At 41.1% G+C, this 22,313-nt stretch overlaps 1 protein-coding gene across 1 annotated transcript; it reads right to left on the bottom strand.

The window, feature by feature from the left end:
• Positions 1–790: 790 nt before the first annotated feature.
• NAT10 (N-acetyltransferase 10) lies at positions 791–18,644 on the bottom strand. The gene is made up of 28 exons (XM_032692375.1): positions 18,452–18,644; positions 17,173–17,264; positions 16,762–16,933; positions 16,378–16,500; positions 15,581–15,642; positions 15,228–15,342; positions 13,799–13,906; positions 13,502–13,635; positions 13,047–13,140; positions 12,597–12,695; positions 11,920–12,056; positions 11,385–11,509; positions 10,973–11,123; positions 10,450–10,546; positions 9,469–9,585; positions 9,266–9,367; positions 9,084–9,158; positions 8,779–8,895; positions 8,467–8,600; positions 7,416–7,464; positions 6,844–6,937; positions 6,644–6,754; positions 5,583–5,755; positions 5,355–5,474; positions 4,412–4,510; positions 3,953–4,026; positions 2,376–2,459; positions 791–1,268 (listed from the first exon to the last, which is right to left on the bottom strand). The coding sequence occupies exons 1-28, from the start codon at positions 18,557–18,559 to the stop codon at positions 1,175–1,177; spliced, it is 3,060 nt and encodes a 1,019-aa protein (XP_032548266.1). The 5' UTR covers positions 18,560–18,644; the 3' UTR covers positions 791–1,174.
• Positions 18,645–22,313: the final 3,669 nt, after the last annotated feature.

Genomic DNA, 22,313 nt, shown 5'->3' with positions numbered 1-22,313 from the left:
ACAAGCCTTTATGGGCTGCAGCTGCAGATCTCCCTGCTCAGGGCTCAGCTTTTCCACTGTCACCAACTCACACCCAACAGCTCACAAACCACAGGTTTGTGTTGTGCAAGATCCATGTTAAATACACTTTTAACACAAATCAGCCTCCTCGAGCAGAAATATTGCCTTTACTTAGTAAGAAACTGTTTCTTTAGGGTTTGCTAGGAAAAGGAGCTGTGAGATCCTAAAAAAAAGTAAAGGTATTAAAGGTATTGAAGTAAATTTAATGCATCTGCTACCTGTAAGTAAGTAGAACAAAAAGCTGTGTATCAGCTCAAGGTAATTCTGTTCCAAGCCTTTACAGCATGAAGGAAACATCAAGGGAATACATCAGGTTTTGGACAAGGATATCCTATGGCAAAGGTTTGCCCTGGGTTTGAAGCCTGACAGGCAGCAGACCCAGGGTACTCCAATCACAGAAATCCCAGTTCCAGACTGGTAACGTATTTATTGCAAAGCAAGGACCAGACAAGCAGAGCTGGGAGCCCAGTGGATTGTCTGTTCAACTGGCCCCTGAGGTCAAAGAGATCACCACAACCAGGTGTTGATGTGTTTCCTGGCAACCTGACACAAAACTTTCCACCAAAGCCAAGCAGCAGCTCTGGGACAGCAGGGAGACAGTGCTCAGTGCTCAGCCAGCCCCAAATAAAAATACATCAAACCCCAACCAAGCTCCAAAGGAACAAGAGTACCACTGAACTGGCAGCTGCAAATATCAAATATCTGCAATGCTAATGGCACAGTCACATACCAAGGGTAACAAATCCTTATCCTTTGTTGTCCAAGCTCTTTTTTAATAATCACAGAACCAGGAAGATGCAGGAAGTTTACAGATTGAGCTGCCCTCTTGGAATGGGAACTCTGGAGCTGCTAAAGCACCTTCATAACATCCCAGTGTGCTGCAGTGCCTGCTCATACTCTGCAGTCACACTTGATAAAAAAATTTTCATACAGTACCTCCTGGCAGTGTCACTGTTCTTCCCATAATAAAAACACTTTAAAAATGTCTCTTGAGGCTTTTTCTTCTCTCCAGCTCTCATCCTCCAAAAGAAAGTCTGTTGATTTAAGGGAAAACAGTACTTCTTAAGTACACACCCAGCACTTGTTAATTCAAGTTCACTGTTTGGCTTTAAAGTCACTTCTTCCTCTTCTGCTTTAGATCTTTAGTCTTCTTAAATTTCTTCAGTTGCTTGGGTCCTCTCGCTGTTTCTAATTTTCTTTTCTTCTCACTGGGAAGCAGAAACAAAATTGCTGTTAAAAGTACACTGGACTGTATTTCAGCTGGGAAATTTTTTTTTTGTAAAAGGGGGATGAGGGTCTAATATAGAAATGTGGTTGGGAGAAAATACTTCCAATTTCTTGGGTCATTTAAACTCAGTGCTAGAAAAATCACAACCAAGAGCCTGACTTAAGATTTTCTAGTGTCCTCAGAGTGTCTAACCCAAACTGAATCCCAAATGATATTGATTTTTAGCTCTTGTCATTGCTTTTCAAGCAGTGTGTCCTAAAGGCAATTCAAGTCAGGCATCTGGAATGTAGAGTGCCCAGAAAAAAAATTACCATTAATGGTTTTAAGCATACAATTTAGTTCCTGCACTGGATTCTGATTAGAGCAAAGGGGACAGAGCTCTCATCTTTACAAGCACTGGCAAGACTCCCTCATTCCTGGAAGGCTTCTGGAAACTCACAGCTTTCAGCATTCATGGGGAAAAAGAACCCCAAACAATCAAGAAAGGGTGGAATTGAGATCACATAATTACTTGAGCTGTCAGGCACCCCAGGAAGGGGAAATAAGCAGACAGGCAAGTCTCAACTATAAATCCCCAAGGAAAAAATGAGGAAAGACTCCATGCTGGGCAAGGCAGAAGAAAGATGGATGAAAAGAAAGGAATTGCAGAAATGCAGATATTTTGCAGGCTTAAGATCACATTTGAAAGAATTATTCTTTCCTGAATTTGCATTTTCTCCAGTGGCACCTCCAGAGGCTCACATCCAGTGTTAGTTCCCAAAGCAAACAGGACAGTCAGGTGGAAAGAGTCACCCAAGGGAGAAAAAGGAGCAAGTTCTGAGTATAATCAGGATCAAGACTTAACCAGATCATCAGAAAAAAAGTCAGAATCAGCAAACAATTTACATGAAGAGAGGATTAAGAGCAACACAGAACCACTGGGTACTAGAGCTCGCAGGTGCTTACACTTTAATTTCTCCAGGAAAACCAGGAATCTTTTAAGGATACTAAGATCAATTTATCTGCATTTAACTCTTAGGGAAATGTTATAATAAAGGCAGCAGGAAAGACCAGAGAGATCTCTGGGGGTTATTGCAACTTCCTTAACCTTTTCACGCTGACAACGGAAGCGTTTTGTCCTGCTTTGCTCAGCACCTCGTTCCATTCTTCATCATCCCCCCGGATAATGTATCTAAGAGGGAAAGGTAAAGGAAAATTCAAGTCAAATTGTTAGCACAAAGTGAAAAAAATAAGGTGATTCTGTCATCAGGCACACACAGCTCTGCAAACAAAGCCAACCAACCAGATCAGAACTGGGAAACACACACCAAGCCAGGCTGGCAATGCCTGCGTGGTACAGTTTGTCTGGATCAATCTGGGAAAAACTGAAGACCTACAGCTTTTGTTTTGAAAAGAGAAATTAAAACAATTGCCATTCAAATGAGCTCATGTTCTGTGGCCCTTGTCTGGGTGTTCAAGTACCCTGGAAATTATACAGAGATTTAACCAGGCAAAGCAATCATGGAGCAAAATGGAGTGGGTGCTCTCCATCTCAAACTCTTAAGGAGATTTAGAATAGAGGAGGCTTTGTTCATACATGGCTGAACAATGCTGGACAAAGCACTTTTCAAATCAGACAGCCCTGTCTCTTCTATTAGTTTTCTATAACCTGTATTGAAAAGTGTTTAGAATAGATTTTTGTCTCTCTCTTCTCATGGATGAGAACAGAAATCTATTTCTGAGCGAGAAAAGGGAGCATGGTCCAAAATGACAAATAGGTATGTAACAATGCTAAGAAATGGAATTAGAACTTTTAAAACATTCTGGTTATATTATTTTCCTTGTGTGACTGACTTGCAAAGTCACTTCAAATTGCTTCCATTCTTATCCTTTCTTCAAACAAGACAAATGAAGATTCAAAGAATCTTTTTATTCCTTTTCTCCTAATAGAGATCAATCTAAAGCCAAAACAGACAACTCTCCTGGGATGTCAGTAAACAGGATTTATAAGATAAGAAGTGGGAGGAGAGAGAGAAGGGAGAGAATCAGTGGCACATGTAACTCCTCTTGGTCCAGAAAAAGAGAAATCTGCTGACACATTGAGTAAAAGAAGCTCTGGTTGGTTTTAGTTTGGGGGGGGGAGTTGGTTTTAGTTGGGGGGGGTGTTGGTTTGTTTGTTTTGGGGTTTTTGGTTTTAGTTTGGTTTTGTTGTTGCTGTTAAAGAAGAGAATATTAAAATTAGCCAGGTACTATTTTCACTGGAGTTGTACACAGTGCACACTGGAGTTGCACACTGGAGTTGCACTGGGTATCCTGGTTTGAGGAAAATAATGACTATTTCTAGGAGCACAGGAAACTGTAAAATTAGAAACAGTCCACAGCCAGGCAGCTTATCAGTCCATATTTTACAACCAAATAACTTATATATGTAGAATATGTAGAATACAAGATCAAGGCTGACACAGAGTAAGAGCTACTGCCATGAATAATTGATCATTTAAGTGACACGGGCACACAAGACCCCAAAAGTTTTCCTCAGCAGAGCAGCATATTTTTATGTCACCCAGGTAGGATTGTCTTTTATTGATGGTTTGCAACTACAGCCTTGTGTACAAATCCCAGCAAGACACACTAGTGTCCTGGCATCCAACTGGATATCAGGGACTCATACAGATGAATTCTTACTGTGTAAGGTCCATTTCCTTCAGCTTCATCACTTCTTGCTTGTGTTTTTCTTGGAATTCCTTTGCAGCTTCCTCCTACAACAGGACAGCACAGCAGATGCAATAAGTCCTAAGTGCAATAGCAATGGGAGGAAAATGCCTTTCCCACTGAAAAAGGAATATATTCCTTTATAAACAAACACCAGATGATCCTGAAAAGCTTCTCTCTGTTATATAATTGCACTTTTACATTATTTCTTTACATATAATTGTAATTTTCTGTGAAAAATCCACATTGTAGCTTAACAAAGCACGAGTTTACAAGCACATAATGCAAATCTGTCAGGTTTCAGCTACCAGGAAATGACAGACAGGATGTGGAATTCTTTTCATCCACGAAAATTTAGATTACCATGCTTCTACACTCTAGGGAACTCCATGAAGTATTTACATATGTATCAAGAAGAAAGTTTGTAATTACCAAATCATCATTTAAAGATTTCAGCGTTGGCTCCATTACAACATCCTTTGTTGCTGCCATTTGCTCCTCCACAGCTTTTTCCTGGACTGTGTTGAACAACTGAAAATGAAGTGACCCAACACATGTAAAGACCTGCTGATGTTTCTTTAGAGTTATTGCTTTAAAATAAAGAAATGCTGTCTGTCCCCATGAAACTCTTCTAACTTTGCAAATACAATCAGGCAGTTGTTTTTCCATCCTACTGAAATAAAAAGCCCAAGGCTGCTTCCTGAGGGCAGGATTATATACAGCTTTTATAAAAAGCATCAATCTACAATCAGTCAGCACTCAATGTCATTCACATAAATGTAGAGAACTCATAGTTTATTAAGCATCATTTATCACCTCTACAATGACAAATATCAGGCTGCAGAAGCTTTGCTACTGTATCTTGAACCTTAGAGAGAAAGAAAACCAGAAAACCACATCCAAAACTTTCCAGTTGTTTTACTGGACTTCAAGTCTACCTCTGCATAAAACATTTTTTTCCAAGAAAGGTTGAGATGCCACCGGTGCAGTGAACAGTGGTAAACAAACGGCTCAGGCTGGCAACATGGATTTTATGCTCAGCACTTTTGTCAGAACATTTCAACATTCAAAACCACAAGACAAGCACTGTTATTTGCGAAAACACTGTATACAATCAAGGAATGGTTTGGGTTGGAAGGGACCTTAAGGATCATCTAGTTCCAACCCCCCTGCCAAGGGAGTTTGGATTTATAAATCAAGGCCACTAATACCTGCTTTTTCTACTGGGATTTTCCCATCTTAAAAAGAAGTGTACAGTCAATTACTGGGGACTTGTTTAAGATGCACAGCTCTGATTCAGCTTTCCATTAGTGCCATCCTTTCTGTTAGTGCTGGAATTCCACTGTGGTCCAATAAAACCAAGTCAAAGCTGTACCTGGACTACTTTGCGGATGATCCTGTTGAAGAGGCCCATCAACTGACTGCTGGGCAGTTCCACCTCCTTTTCCAGTCGGTCCAGAGATTTATGCTGGAGGCCAATCCCCAGAAAAAGGGCCTAAGGAAATGACATGTTATAGAAGCTTTAAGAGCAAATACAAACACATATTCCGCACTACAGTCCCTGTGTTTTCCCAAGTCCTGGCTCTGTTCCAGCCATACCCACCGACTGTGCAGCAGAGAGGGAGATATCCCCCAGCTGGTTGAGGAAAAACATCCTGGCAATGGTAGGAACCATGTCCATGATGAGGTGATAGTCCACCATGTTGCGGGAGTACATCTCCAACCTCTTCAGGTCGTAGGGGATGAAAACCGACTCCAGCTCATCACGGCTGATGGCTGAGGGGCACAGCAAAAACACAGCACAGGTGTTAAATAAAAACACAACCCAGACTGTTCTTCAGAGCTACCCAGGATCTCAGTGTTTAACACTTTATTTTTCCTACTATTGAGAAAGGCCAAAAGCCACCCCACAGGTTCCCTTCCCAACACAATTCAGAATTCAGTAACACTGGTACCCAGGCTGGCTTGGTTAATCCAAGTCTTCAGGCAGACATATATCCATATGAAAAACATTGCAACTGTCAAAACAGAGCAGTATATCGACTTAAATATGCTAGAGACTGAAAACAGTGAAGGTTGAGAAACACAGTTTGCCCAGTCTTTAACTACTTACACTGGTTTTGCTGGTTCCCTTGTAGCAGCAACCAAAACTCTCTCACCAAAGAGACAACTAAAACCCACAAGACACAGGTTACCAAGTTCTCTTCTCTGTTAAGGATATTGAGAAAGCAGCAACTTGCTTTTAAGCCAGAAGTGGGTGTTAAAAGTACCTTGTCTGGCCCCTTTTGTTAGAGTGCTTGCTTTTGGAAAGAGCATCACATTCCAATTGCCAAATTCCTGATGACAATGCTCTTCCTAAGAAGCAAGTTGCTCTGCCTGCTGCTGTTCAAGGCTTCTGTTTTAGTTCCATACTGGATCTAGCAGGTGTCAGTCTCCATCTGTGCTCTGTCATGCATTTAGCTGTCACAGTCAGGAGCCCTCTAATTTAATGTTACTTAAATCTTAGATCAAAAAATGCAAGGGGGGAAAAAAACACCCCACAAAAAAACCAGCAAAAACCCCATCACTACCTGTTTTCAGTGGCAGAAAATGCTGTTTTAGCTTTTAATTAGAAACAGAAGCATTTTTCTGGATCATAGGAACACTGTGACCCAGGGTACTCACGTGGTTGTGGCTGCTGTTTGATATTTTTGTTCTGCAGAATATTCAGTGCCAACGAGGGAGAGAATGTGCTGAACTGGTAGGAAAGCAGGGAAAGGAACCGCCTCCTAAAATCTAGAGGACAGGACGATACAGTAAATTACCTCTGTGGACCTCTAAGATAAGTATCCCAGAGAATTCTTCTGGAGTTAGGTCAAAGTTACCTTTCCAGAAGGCAGTAAGCCAAGGCTCCTGTTCAGAGTCCTCTTCATTCAGCATCTTCAGCATGATGCAGGAATGCTCCCCAGTCAGGTCATTCTAATAAATAAGATACAATTCTATGATTTTATGATGTATTTCCCACCATCCCCATGAACCTTTTGCACTCTGTGTTCAGCTGAGGAAGGCAAATATCTTCTTAATCAGCAACAACAACAAACATATTAACTGCTACTGATCACCATTATCTAATGAAAAACCTATGAACTGCTGGAATTTGGTAAATCTCAGTTATTTTACCAATAACCCGCATTAATTTTAATTAATAATTAAAAAGCTGCACCTCTGCTCTGAATTTCAAAGTGAAAACTACTTAAGAGTCCCACATTCACAATCCTAAAAACTCTACTCCTTTAGTTAACTAGACAGGCCTAAAGAACAAAAATGAACATAAACCAAACCCTAAAAGTAGCCTCAGAAAACATTCCTGCCCCAATCACGTCACAGAAGGTAATGGAAAGATGCCCAGGGACTTCAGTAGGGCTGGATTTTCACTCAGAAACAGTGTGGTACTTACCGGTGTCTGCCTCAAATAAACTGGCACAAATCCAGCACGTTTCCAAAACCTGGGAAACGAGGAAACACTCTGAGAATTATAGAGCTGTTGATTGTACAGTAATACTTGTGGTTAAATGCAATTTATCCACTGTACAAGGACAACTGGTGAGTCTCTGAAACACCCCACCAACTAGTGAAAATGAACACCGAAAGCAGTAACAACCATCAAACTGAGGTTCTACCTCAAAAGAGTGAAAAATGATGACTGCAATACCAAAGAAAATCAACAAACTTTCGAAGACAGACATGATATCAGTTATTGTATTTCACATGCTCCCAGGGCCTCCTTTAAAAACAGGCAGATGGGGTTTGGACCAATAATACTGTTGTAAAATGTGGAATACGTAAAAATTTTCTTAAGAAAGGATGTTCTTTAATGTTTGATATTTCAAAGCCTAATCAATGAAAAGGAAGACTTTAATGACGCATTTAACATCTATCAAACTCCTAAGGGATTTTATATAAAACTATGTGGTAAGATGGAGCTGAAACTTGAGAAACATTAATAAATTATTTACTGCTGCAGTAACTCAGCTTCTCCATGGTAAGAAAAGCAAGAAGCAGCTGCAGTTGCTGGTGAAAAGCATTTACATTAGTCAGGAAACAAACAACTAACTTTGAAGTCAGCAGGTCACAGGAATTAGTGTTTAATTTCTCCCTACTTATTACAGGCTGTTCTTACATCTATAGCCTGGAAAAATTGAGCAGTTAAAGCTCATTATCTGTTTAGAAGGGTCACAGAGGCAACTAAGAAGGGAATGGGTTTGCCCTCAGAAGGAGTTTGAGGAAAACTACCTGGAGTGATGCACTTAAGATCAGTCCTATTGTACATCACAGAAAGGTCTTACAGGAGAAGCTGGCTTGGAGCTGTTCCAGTTTCAGAAACTGAGGTAAAGAGAATATCCAAGGGCTAAAGCATCTGCATCTATATAATATACATTATTATATTTGTGATTTGCATAGTTGTATTTTTGCATTGGATGTAATTAAGAAATAGAACAAAGTCTTACTTAAGCAATCTCGGTGTTAGGCCATACGACACCCCGAGATAGTCCAGGTTCTCAGCTTGTCTCTCACTCAGTTTGAGAAGCAAAGGAGGCAAATCTTTGCGAGGTGTCACAACCTCTTCTAACAAACCAACAGTCTGAAAAAGAAAGTGGAAATAGGTTAGCAGCAATCCTCACAGAAAACTGCAAATTAAAGCTCTTATTCTGTATAAAAATTAAATTTCCTCCTTACAGAGAGGAATCATTATGGAGACTTACAGTGAAAACTACACATCTTAGCATGACAGAAAATAAAAAATGTACTAAGTTCCATACCTCACTGCTTACAGTTGCAATTTCTTTTGGCTTTTGAATTGTTTCTTCTTCCAAACATGGGAATTTGCCTTCATAGTACATCTGCAGCAAGGTCAGAGCTCTGCTGCCATAGCCCATCTGTGGAGCAGGAACAAACAACAATGTAAGCAAAAACATGGTTCTAGTTTTTAAGACAGAGCAACAACGTTCTCCCCTTAAAGCCCATTAACAATCAGTGCAGACAACACTCAGTCACTGCAAAATGTATTTTGTTTTTTGCTGTTTAGCAGCTCCATGGAGAAGGACATGACAGAAAAGTACTTTACCCCCTGATAATCCGGGTGAACTGCAATGCGAACAATGCGCCCCCCAGAGAGGCCCCCAAAATCCGGATCTTGGAACTACACAAAGACAAAAAAGTCAGTTTAAAGAACACAGATGGGTACTCTGGGAATAAGAAATAGTTCTGAAAGTATATTTGGGGTGAGGACACGGTCAAATTACTCACCTGCTCTGAAATGGTCCAGGGAATAAGATCACCAGCGGCTTTCTTTCCCCTCGAGAGGCTGTTCATGATGGACTGGCGGGAGATCTCTCCCTCCAAGCACACCTGCCAGGGAAGGCAAAAACCAATTAACAGAGAAAAAATGTCTTCTCCTACAGCCACTCAACTACATCAGAATCCAAGTTTATACTCAGGTGCTCTCTCACCTGAACAACAGCAAGTACTTCTGGTAATGAATTCTGGGTTGGTGGAACGGGTGGCAAAAGGCAAAAAAGATGGTGGGCAGGTGCATCAGAGAGCATCTGGAGGTCATTGGGCGAGTTCTGGTGGGTAAAGATATCAGAGAGTTGAAAAAATATTCAGAGAATCATTGACTATCCTGAGTTGGAAGGGACTCGCAAGGATCATTGAGTCCAGTTCCTGGTCCCGCACAGGACAACCCCAAGAATCACATCATGTGTCTCTAGTGTTGTCCAAATGCTTATTCCATGAGACGGGCTTCAAAGTCCAGTGTAATGCTAGCAGCTGACTTCTAAACAATCTTCTGTTTTCTGAATTTAGGAATATTAAGAAATTTGGAAGTAGTACAATGCTGATGGATGGGGAAGATCCCAGGCCAGCTTACGGCTGTCACACTACCAGACAGCATCTGCTTTTCTCAAGTGAAACCTCTTGCTCTAATATGTATGAAACTGATTTTTCTATTTTTATACAGCTCCTTGCCTCTTTAATTACCAAATCTTAATTTTTGTTTTAAGCCTCAGATTTTTAATACTCAGTACTTCAGTACTTATGGACTTCACCCCTCACATTTACTAGTCACCCACGGTCTTGAAACCTTGAGATGCATTATTCCTCTTTTCAGTAGTACAGTGGTGCTACTCTTTTGGTTAACTTGAGGCTCCTAGAACACAGTAAAGAGAACTGCAAAAGAGGTTCATCACTGACAAGCTTCTAGACTCATCTAAAATTTAGCCTCCAGAACTTTTCAAGACAAAAATATTCCAGTAAATCCAGTATGTTCAGCCAAGACCAAGCAGAGATCTCAGAGAAAGGATACAGCAAGAAGCAACAGAAGCTCTTCAGAAATCTCAATAAGAACAATTCAGTTAGGTTGGCATAACAAGCACTGCTCCCCCCACAAAATTCCCCAGCTGAAATTTTGATAGAAGCAGCACAAACTCTACCTTGTAGTGCGAAGCCACATAGAGGGCCATCAGTCTCTGCAGAAAAACTTCTGATGCTCTGTGGTAACAAAAGAGTGTGTCTCTATTTACGTAGTATCTAAGCACAGGGGTTAAGGAAACAACCTCCTTGGGAATGGTTTATTTTCAATACTGGGGCTACGTGCTGGCCTGTGCTTTTTATCTACAAGAATGAATGACATTGGGCAGTGTTTGCAGCTTTCACACCCTTCATCTGTAAAGCCAAAGTTTTTATAACTCCAATAAGGACTTACCTTCATGCAACCCTTTCTTAGGATTGTCTCTGGAGTAAAACTGGAGTTGGGTAATGTCCTGGTAAAATACACACCACCAATGCCATAAGGCAGTGGTAAGAGCTTAACTCCAGAAGTGTGGTCTTAATAAAAAGACGATATGCTAAAATTATCACACTAGCCAGAGAATCAACTATTAATGAGCTTAAAAAAGCCTCCTTCACCAGAAAGCAATATATTTTGGTCAGGGCACAACATCTGAATAAGGATACAGGTCACACGTCTCGGGCAGTGGGCAGCCAGAGATGATCCTGGTGATGTTGAGACAGTCCAAACACAGCAGGTCATTAAGCCACTTCTCAACCGGGTCCCCAGGGGCGTATCTGATGGACTCATGGAGCGAGACCTCGTGTAAGGTACGAGCTGCAAAGAGATGGCAGAGAACATGTAGTGTTGGAAGTTACAGCTGGCAAAGAATCCAGTAGGATCCGTGTCCTTTGAAGGGCTCCCAGATTAGAAAATTATTAATCACGTAGCTTTCATCTCTTGAAAGCTTTTCATCTGAAAATCATGAGGGGAAAAACAGAGGGGAGTTCCTGTATTTTCTGCTTCCCTCCAGCTGCAAAGCACATGGATACATGGGATACCCACAGGGCCACACGGCACAGCCCAGAACTGTCCTACCTGAGGTGAGCTTGGCCGTGGCTGTGGATTTGTTCTCCGCTGTCATGGTCACCTGGGTCTGGGCACTCTGCTGGCGAAGCTGCTGGATGAGCTTCAGCGACAGAGAGCGACCTGTGCCCTCATACCTGGAAAGCAGGACATAAAATTTTGAAGCAAAGAACCAAAGAGCAATCCTGATTCACAGGGAAGCTCCAGCATGGACCCAGGCTGCCACCCAGAGCCATGTGCTGCTTTGGGGACTGTCAGGGCCCCAACCATCTGCGAGAATCGCTGCCTTTTGATGTTCTCGAGAGTGCAGGACCCTGGCACTTTATAAGCCTTGCCAAAGTGGAAGGAAAATGTCCTTCTTCCCTCTCTAACTGCAGAATCCTGCTTATATATTTGCTCCTTGTAGCAGAGCAGAAGTGCAAGTCCACAGTGGAAGCAGCAAGTCCTGACTCGTTATTGTACCAGTATGTAATAAAACAAGTACTGTAGATAATAATCCACTGACACAACTGCTTCCCCAGGCACACAGTTACTGCTCAAGCCTTACCCATTGATTGTAGAGGCCATGAAAACCAGGTAAGGGCCCAGCAGGTTTTTCACCAGGGGTAGAGGAATGGCAGCAGCTTCATCAATCACCACCAGTTCAGCCTGCCCCAGTTTCATGGAGTCAGCAGGGTGTATGTACTGCAAGGAAAGAGAAGACACTGTCACTGCCAACAGCAGCATTCCCTCTCCTGGAATTAGGGAAACGTCAGAGTTGGTAAAGCTGGAGCCCTGAAAAGCTGTTTGCTGTCCTTGTTCCCCACAGCCACCAAGCCAGAGACTGAGACACGAAAAAAATCCAGTCAGGACAGGGTTTATGCTACACTAGTAAAGACTGGGTCATTTATTTAGCACATTTCCACACAAATTTATCTGCAGAGATGATGAAAATAGAGGAAATCTAAACACTAAAAACATATGCTTTTCCTTCACTGTTCCTTTCACCCTTCTTTGCTTTTAAAGCAAAGCTCCCACAAGGGAGCTTTGTAATCCACAAGGTATTCCCAGAAAGAAAGAAGGTATTTTGTGAAAGTCACTCATCCAAAGGTTTTGCCTTAAAGCAAAATCCTTTAGGACAGTTACACAATCACATAAAATGAACATGCTTAAAATCAAAGCAATTACAGTGCTGGAAAACCCAACAATTAAGAATAAAAAGTAGGAAGGCAAGAGATCAGTTACCTGGATGGTCTGTCTGTGCTCCTTGAACACATTCACTCTGACTACTGCCTTGTTAAACTCTGGATTTAAAGACTGAACAATCTCATAGTCCAGATGTTCCTGAAAGAAAACACTGTTAAAGCCAAAACCTAAGAAAAATATCATTTACCATCATCATCAAAATAAGCTCACTAAGAGGACACTGTTCTTTCACATTCTAGTTAAAAATTCTTATAATAGGTTCAGAGGCCTGAGAATTGAGAAATTATTTACTAATGTTATCAACTGCTTCACAGAGAAACTGATTTACTCCACTTAGAGAAGGAAACATAACTCCCCTATCATTCATTTTTTGCAGAACGTTACAAAAAAAGCTGGTAGCAAATATAAGTAAAACAATCACAGATGAAATGCAAAACTTACTAAACAGGAACACTATGAAAGTATTGTAAAATAGTCTGCTCCCCTCACCTGATACTGCAGTGCATCAAAGCCTTTAAATATGAACTCAAAGAGAGTGTGAAGGTTATCAGGGCTTGGAGACGTGACAAAGATATTGGAGTAACTGCAGAGAAAAATAAAACAGGAGTTTAACTATTTTCCCAACAAATTTTAAATACAGATACTAAATAGGATGTTTTCTTTATCTGAGAGGTTGATTTTACCTAATAACCAAAATAAAGCAGATTTCTGTAGACAATCATCTCAATTTATGTGTGATTATTTTGAGTTTTAAAGACTGTGATTTTCTTATTACTATAAAATATAAAATCTTGAACAACAGTGTACACAGGAATCAAAACATAAAGGAATAAAACTGAGAGATTTAGGACTGGAGATTACAAATATATTCAGATGCTGTCATCTTTTTTTTTTTAATTAATGGACGCAGATAAAGCCTAGGAGATTGAAGGGAGATCACTCACCCAAAAGCTACTGCTCCAGCAATAGCCAGGCCCAAAGCTGCAGATTTGCCACGTCCCCTGGCTGCTGTTAAAGCCACAGTGCTGCGGAGAGTCTTCTCAGAAATGGCTTCAATAAATTTCAGAACTGCTTTTGCCTGAGGATTATAAAAAATAAGAGCAAACAGAAATCAGCTGTGTTTAAATTGCATTACTTGGAATTAAACTGCATAACTGGTTTACTGGCATTAATGGCAATTACTGTCACATTACTGTGACCTGTCAAGCACAGAGTATTTTGGATTTAAGCCCCACACCAACCTGATCCAGGGTTTTACAGCCATCCACCAGAACCCCCACGGGCTGGGTGTCCTGCAAACTCTCCTTCAGCTCCCTCAGCTCCAAGTCCTGTGGCCGGAGTCTGTCTTCCTACAAGCACAGGATTGACCAGAACAGGATGAGTAAAGGACATTTCAGCACAATTATACCTTTGTGAGGTCTTCTGTGAGGTAGAAAAAGAGATATGAAAGAAAATGTTACCACAAGAAAAATATAATCCCTAGAAACACAAAAATTTATATGGACAGACAGATATTTAACAGTTCAATTTTCAGGCATCTTCAGGAGAATGGTTACACAGAGAGATGTATCCTGGCTTCCCCAAGCAGGGGAAAAGGAAAGGATTTTTCAGTAGATGTTAAGAAGAAGAGACCAAGCAAAAAATTTCTCAAGCATTTAATTACCTTTTCAGTCTTCAGGCTGTACCAAAACTGTATGATCTTTGTTATACTTATGCATATTGCCATGTAGGGGGAAAAACTATTGCAGCAGCAATAGATCATTTTTCAAACCACTATCATGATTTTCAAAGCCAAACAATAAACCTGGACACAAACACAGTCAACTTCAGATGGGAATGAATTCTGATTTTCCTTATTGTCACTCAAAATTCCAAAGGCATTACTTTACCCATCCCACAGATAAGCATTTGTGCTTCTGTCAGTATTGTTCTAATGATAAAGGAGAATTGTTTTGTTTTGTTTTTTAAAATTACTGGCCTATTGAAATGTTTTTACATCTCTGACAGAGCCCATGTTGGTATTTCTTGTGCCACACGACACAGTTCAAAAGGTAAAAGTTTTCTGTTTAAAACTGGTTCCATTTTACTATAGTTTTACACCTGAAAATGATAAAAGGATACACTTCCAACAATGCAAGTACGTGTGGATTATATTCTGGGAATGTTTCCCAAGATTCAGAAATTCAGAATTCAGAAACTGAAACTACCAGTTTCCAGTTGCATCCTAAGCTTGTAATGCACTTATTTCCGAAGTATTTTCACACTCTCCAACTGTCAAAAGGTCTTTTTATTTGTCTCATCCCAACTGTCCATCAGCCTGAAATTTCTATTTACTTCTGAAACAGCAATCACAATTAAGCCTCACTTCACATGGAAAACAGCAACACAAGAAAATCAATAAATATGGGAAAGCACCAAAAAAAACCCAATCAAACAAAAAAAAAGCTGTGACAATAAAAAAAACAAGAGGGAAAGAATATATATCTCCCAGTGCTCCACCCACACCAGGTGTCATTTTTGCAGAACATTCTACTTCCTCTCTGCAAGCCCATTATATTTGATATAAATCAGGGTAAAAGGAAAAATTCTTCCTCTTTAAATCTTAAACATATCGTGGGCCAGCTCAAGACTGATTTGTCCCAAGGGGAAGGGGTGACATCCCTCACTGACCTGGGACTGTGGAGGGACAGGAGTGATGTTTGCAACGTGACTGGAGATAGGCAGGATGTTCAGCTGGTCATCAATCACCAGGCAGTTCTTGCAGGAGGCCAGAGACAGGATGAACCTGAGCAGGAAAGCAAAAGCAGCGCAGTAAAAACTCCACTTTTTGGTAATTGTTTCAAACTCTTTTCTAAACAAAGACAATTACAGGTACTTAGAGCTGAGCTCCAAGTTCACCAAAGCAGCCAAAAAACCCTGTTCCAGTGCAAACCTATAAGATGCTTTCCTATTAGGAATACATGATGTTCCTCGTGCTTTTCTGGGTCAGATAGCCCAGATCCTTTCCACTCTCAGTAACTCACCTCTCATTAAACCTTCCCACCACATCCTGGTGTGCCTCTGTTCTGTATCGAGAGTGAACATCCTGAAACAGAGAGAAGACATCCCTCTGGAGAAAGAACAGCACTGACAGTGACATCTGCAAGACTGTGACTCATGGTACAATCCATCTTTTCCACTCTTGTGGATCACAGCCTCCCTTTCCATCCACAGCATGCCCCAGACAGAATCCTGATTTCCTGTTTGCTGTGACACACCCACATTTTCCAAATACTTGTTAAAAATGTACTTTTACTACCAATACTTTTATTTATTCTGGCCTGACTTAAAGGTCAGCTCTGCCAGAATTTATCAAACACCCTGGGGATGCAAAGAAACAACATTCTATCACTTTAATTCACCCACTGCTTAGTAACAGAAACAGCTCCTGCTCTAGGTGTAAGTATACTCAGTGTGAATATAATTCCTACCTGGAAATACATAGTAGTTGTGGAGCTGATCTCACCAAGCAACAGGTCACAAAACACTCAAAAGACCTGTTTTTTTTAACTTAAGTTGCTGATACATGGGCAGATAGAATAAATACTTTTCAAAACTATTGTGGAACTAAAGAACACAGTTACATTTGTGAATGGCAGGTGTTTCTTCCTTGCAATTCCTTCCTTCCCAGCAGCATTTCAAGGCAGAAATGCCTGAGCATAAGACATTCAGTTAGAGGTGACTGAAAGACCATAAAGGGAGATCAGAGCCCATAATAAAAGCAATAACCACTTGGCATCATCACAATGCAAAGAAAACAGACACATCATGTAGAACGTGCCATGGTCATTGTGTACAGCTGCTTCAGGGAGTTCATTGTTCTCAGGAGAATCACCACAATTCCACCACCTTCCACTGTTTCAACAGTTCTGGCCAACAGGTTTGGAGTCAGGGCTTCAAAATCCTAGGGAATAAATAACATTTCAAAGTTGCCTGGAGTTCATCAGTCCTACTGGAAGACAGAGAAAGCCTAAAAATATTATTTAATTCACACTTAACATTTGCATTAACAAATGTCCTGTTAAAATTTCTACCACAAAGGCCACCTCACCCTCACAGAACTTGTAAAATTGGAGTAACAAAGCAACAAATACTATTCCTGCAAAATTTAAATTAATCAATACCAGAGCAATGTCCTTTTTGAGTCCAAAGTTCAAGTCCTCACCTGAAGGACACACATTCCAAAGGTGTTCCCAAGAATCTTGTGGGTTTCATTGTAGTAACAGTAGCGAATGTTTGTGGCTGCTATGAACAGCTCAAAGGGATCATCATCCTTTACGTTTAAAGTGCCACTCTTAATCTTCTTCTGGAGTTGCCTCATCCTCTTCTTCCTGTGGCTGGAGGACCAAATCACACAGAAGTTTTCTTGGAAAAAGGTTAAGTTCAAGTCTCACTGGAAGTCAGAGCCCAGTCCTGAATATTACTGAGGTTAAAAAGGTGAGGGACAGATTGGTCCAGGGCAACAGATTAAAGTTAGAGCTACAGAAAGAAACCAGAGGTACCAAGTACTGGTGCCAAGTGCATTATGGAAGCCAAATTGAGTTTTGGATAAGAAAACACACGAGGTTTCTCTTACCTGCTGAAGCCCAGCTCCTTTTTGTAACACCACAGGACGGAGGGCCTGGCCTTCACCGTGGCTTTGGACAGCATGTGATGCAGGATCACCACCTGTCAGAAACAGAAACACTCATGAACAAAATCAAAGAGCAAAATATCTGTCCATATTTTATTTTATAGCTATGTTTTCTACTGTGCAAAACAAGGATCCTCTGATGTGTTGGGAAAACGACCTTCCTTTTCACACAGTCCTGTGTGTCTGTGCCTTCTCCAGGGCTGCATGACATTGATTTATGCCCAGTTTTCCTTAGCTCTCTTTGTCAGAACTGCTAAAAACTGCTCTGACAGAAGGAGATTATTCCAGGCTAAATATAATTCCTAGTATTTGTATTTTACAATGGATTTTCCACGGAATATTTTAGTATTTCAGTGAAAACACTGAACACAACCAGACTTGGGATATGCCCTGACAGACCTTACCCATCCACCTTACCAGTAAACTAATGACAACTTTCTTGTACTGCCACCTGATCAACTCCTTATTTTCCAAGTTTTTTTGTAACTAAGTTACAAATCCCCTGGAGGATGTGGCACTTGGAGACATGGGTTGGTGGTGGGCATGGCAGTGCTGAGGGAATGGTTGGACTCAGTGACCTTAGAGGTCTTTTCCAGCCTGAACAATTTTATGATTCTATGACCTGACTTATCCTAAAACATCAAGGTTTTGCCGTGCTGTTCTTCCCTCTCCCCCATGAAAAACACAAGCCTAGTCTCCGAAATGAAGCGAGTTTGGCAATCACTTTCTTCCATACAACGCTACCAAGTGGGTTCATCTGCAAAACCATTGAGTACATAAAGCACGTTTTGAGCCCAAAACCATCGCGTCTCACGGCAGAGCTGAGACAGGGAAGAAAGCTCCCGCCGGCCAGAAAATGAAAGATACTTTCCCCCAGCTTAAAGTAAATAAATGAATAAACAAACAAACAAATAAATGAATACGATTTACCTGTCCTGGCTCCTGCTGGCCAGAAAATCAAATATACCTTCCCCCAGTTTAAAGTAGGTAAATAAATAAATAAATAGATCCGATTTGCCTGTCCTGGGTTTTATTGGATGCTCATGAGCTTTCTCAGACCGATGTCTAAGGGCAGGGTCTCTAAAACCCGTTTCTAACCCCCGCGCGTGATGGTGGCGGGTTTAACCCCCGCTGCAGGAGGGAGAAGCCTTTGCCGGGGGATTAGGAAACCCCCGGTTCGGTATCACGCCCCACCCTCCCGGTAACTCCGGGGCAGCGTTACCTGGTCCTTGCCGCGGTCTCCCACCACCACGAACAGGCTGCGCTGCCGCTCGGCCACGCCGTTCTCGATAAGCACGCGGATGCGGTTGTCCACCTTTCGGCGCTGCATGGCTGCGGGCCTCCCCGAGCCTCCCCCGGCTCCCGATCCGGTCCCAACCCCGGTCCCGCTCCCAGCGCTCCCAACGCACCACGTGGGAGCCACGTGTGGCAGAGCGCGGGCGCCGCGGCCGCGGGAGGACCCCGGGGCTGCCGCGCCGTTCGCCTGCGCCGCACACCCACACAAACATCTCTGTTTCTTTTTTTAAAGTATAATAATTTAAGGTAATTTTCCACACGGGAAAGCCGCAGCGGAGTTGAGGAAGCACACACACTGGAACTACGCGCACTCCTGTGGCCAACCGGCTCCCAGCAGCCCTCACAGACATACACCAGCCCTCACCTCTCACAGCTATTTTTGGTTTGTTTCGGTGGGGTTTGTGTTACTCGCTGTAAAAAGGGGATGAAACCAAACTCCAGCCGCAATAGCAACACCCATTTTATTTTTTAAATCTCTTGTTCTACAGGAATCTTGCTTGCAAACCCCAAAGACCATGTTCCTCTGATTTTATAAAGATATTTCTTTTCCACCCACTGCAGTCCTACGTGAGCCAGATACTGAGTCTGGGCGGCCTTTGGGACAGCAGAGAGGAAAACCAAAAAATATATACATAAAAGGGCATCTGGACACAGTTTTCCCATGGAAACATGACCACAGAAAACAAAACACACATACAGAAACTAATAAGCCTTTAGGATACATAATTATCTGATACCAAACCATGAAACCCCCCAAAATGTTATTTTGCTCCTCAATAAATCTAGGTAGAGCTTATAATGCTTAAGCTCTACTGTTTAATAAACCCATCTCATTAGTTTTACAGTTTTCTATATAAAATCCCAAGTTGCAAAACTGTGGAGCTTCAACGAAAAAACGATCAACCTGACTTGAAACTTCAGCGAGTTTTCAGAAACATGACATTGATTCTCAACCTGACAGTAAAACTATTCCTAACCTTTCAATACCAAAGTTGAGCCGAGCTACTTGCATAGATATATTTATTCTTAGCTTTTAATACTGCCAAAATTTGGTTTTTAACTTGAACATTTGAACAATGAACCATTTAAAACCAGGTAACACCATAGGAAAATTTTGTTTAATGCCACTGGATGTATTTTGGGGATATTTGTTTTAAAATATAACAAAAATATGATAAAACTACTGAATTAATCATAATAAAGGCTTAGAATAGTATTTTTTTAGGTGAACCCAGACAGACCCCGTCACTGAGACAAAATCACCAATGAAGTGTGGCAAGACAATTCCTTAACGTATAGGTATGAAATATTTGCTTGAAAGAACATAAAACATTTAAATAGATTTATTTTTCAAGTGTTTACATAAGCCATGGACCAATTGGTTTCCAACGCTGAGTTTAAGAACTGCAAAGTCATATATACAGGTATGTTTAAGGCCATCAGAAAATTTAAACCTGACAAGAAACTAAAACTCTGAACACTTATTTTATATATGGTAGAAGCATTGCTAAAATTTATTCTAAAACTGGAGAGCTTAAAAAAAAAAAAAAAGAAAATACATTTTCATTTAATAAAAGTCTAATGGATAATGACTAAAATTTAGCTTGAGACCAAAATTCCAGGTGTACTTTGATTCACTATTTGAACACATTTTATAGAAATGAGAACTGAGCCAGTTACACCCATGTCATTGTTTTATGGACATTAAAAAGTGAAGGGAAACAGAGCGTGGCTTTTAAAATAATAACTGCAGCAAGAGCAAACAATAAATTTAATTCAGAACCAAATGTGAAGTTAGGCTGAAGTTTTCCTAATACAGTTCTCTTATGTGCTGCTCAGAGTGGCTTTAGGATGTGGATTTTGGAAAACAGATTTCCTTCCCTCCATTAAGGCTAAACCCAGAGAGCCACAAGTAACTTTAATAGCATTATATTCAAGAACTGAATTTTCAAGGATTGAAAACTTTTCCTGTCCCATCCACATGGAAAGCAGATGGAATATCATTGAAACACATTTAGAAATTAAGTCTAATTCACAGTGACAAACCTCAGCTCCAGCTACAAATTTGTGTCTTCAAGCATCCATTTCCATCTTTGCAAACACTTTAACCAAGAAGTTTCACATAAGCAAGAGAGATAATGTGTTTTTATCCAAGATGGATCCAGCAGCCTCATTACCTGGGCTGGTTAATGAGTTCTTGAGCCCTCCATTATATCCACAGATTTGTTTTTAATAATATGAAGTTCAACCACTTTTCAGTATCATTTATCATCTTTTCAGTATTTATCTACAGTTAAAACCTCTTCAGTAACTTCTCTCCAAAGTAGTCACTCAAATGCCATTTGGGGAAAGAAAAAAGCTCAATCCATTCTCCAAAGACCTGTAACACAATCAATCTGCCTCAAAAATAAGGTCATCAGGACATTCTGAGAAGACACATTAAGGTCCCAAAGTTCTCTGAGTTTCAAATCCCAGCAGAATGCATTTATTGGTTAAAACAAGAAGCCAACAATCCTCTTCCAACTACTCTGATTGCTGAGATGCAAAAGGCAGTATCTTGGAAAGAAAATAGGAGTTAAGTGAAGTTTAGAATGCTCCACAGCAAAATCCCAAAGTTGTACAGTGTTCTTAGTATATGCAGGAACAACAGAAGTAAAATTCAGGACACTGGCCTCAAGTATGAGACAACAGCTCTGATTTCTAAGTTTTTAAGTTTTAGGACGTCCAGGAAGAATCCGAGTTCCCCAAACACAGTAACAATAGGTATAACCATCTGAAGTAATTGAGTGATTAATACTATTTGCTCAAGAAACCTTGAATTACAGCCAAGAAGCAGCAAGAGGCTGAAGGCAGAGGTTTGTTCTCAAACACACCCCACTGCACGTTATCACAGCCCAGATAACGAAGGCCCTGCCAAAATAAAATTCTCAGGGTAGCTGTATATGCAAGAAGGCAGCCAGAACTAGGTTCCAATTCTCCCAAAAACACTTCTTGGAAGAATCAGGTAAAACCACCAAAAAGGGGCAACTGCTGTGTGTACCTGCAGGCTCAGACACAGCACTGTGTTATCCTCACTCTTTCCAACACAGGATGTTTCCCCATAGGATAAACAGCTCATCCTGGGCTCTGCAATAGAAGCAGCCTCGAAATCCCACCACTCTGCCTCACGATTAACTTCTTGTAACAGTCTTGGTTCAAGATATGACCTTTTTTAAAGGAAACATACCTAGGAATGCTCACGATCAGGATGGGACTCAGACCCAGAGCCAAGCTACAGAGTAAGGATAATTTGGAGCTCCCCTGAACAGGCCAGAAAAACAGTAAGTGGACCCATGTGCCACAGGGTGACCCCAGAAGAGCTTTCGCTACAGTTTATTAGATGAGATTAAAGGAGTCAGTGCAAATTCCCAGCTTAAACACCTCTCATGAACTTGTTACTCCTCTCCCTCTCCCAGAAAACAGCAGAGCAGCTGCTCTAAAGGCTGTTATCACACCAGAAAACATTTACAAACTTGTCAGGAGGCCCCTTAACTACCCAATGTTTTATTTTAAGTTGGAAAGAAACCCCAAACCAACCCCCAAAACTTTCAGTGGAATGTTCTGATCCATTCAGGAATCTTTAATTCAATATGCTGCATGTTTACTGCCCAACTACAATCAGCTACTTAAGGAACATTTGGTGTGCAATGGGAAAAGCTAAACAGCTTGTGTTCTACCAACCATTTAAACAGGAAGCTGATGCACAAAAAAGAAAAAAAATAATTAAAGGAATTCACTGTTTTCCTACA

Source organism: Chiroxiphia lanceolata, chromosome 6, assembly GCF_009829145.1.
Source record: "Chiroxiphia lanceolata isolate bChiLan1 chromosome 6, bChiLan1.pri, whole genome shotgun sequence".
Taxonomy (NCBI): Eukaryota; Metazoa; Chordata; class Aves; order Passeriformes; family Pipridae; genus Chiroxiphia; species Chiroxiphia lanceolata.
This window is presented reverse-complemented; position numbering and strand designations above follow the sequence as displayed.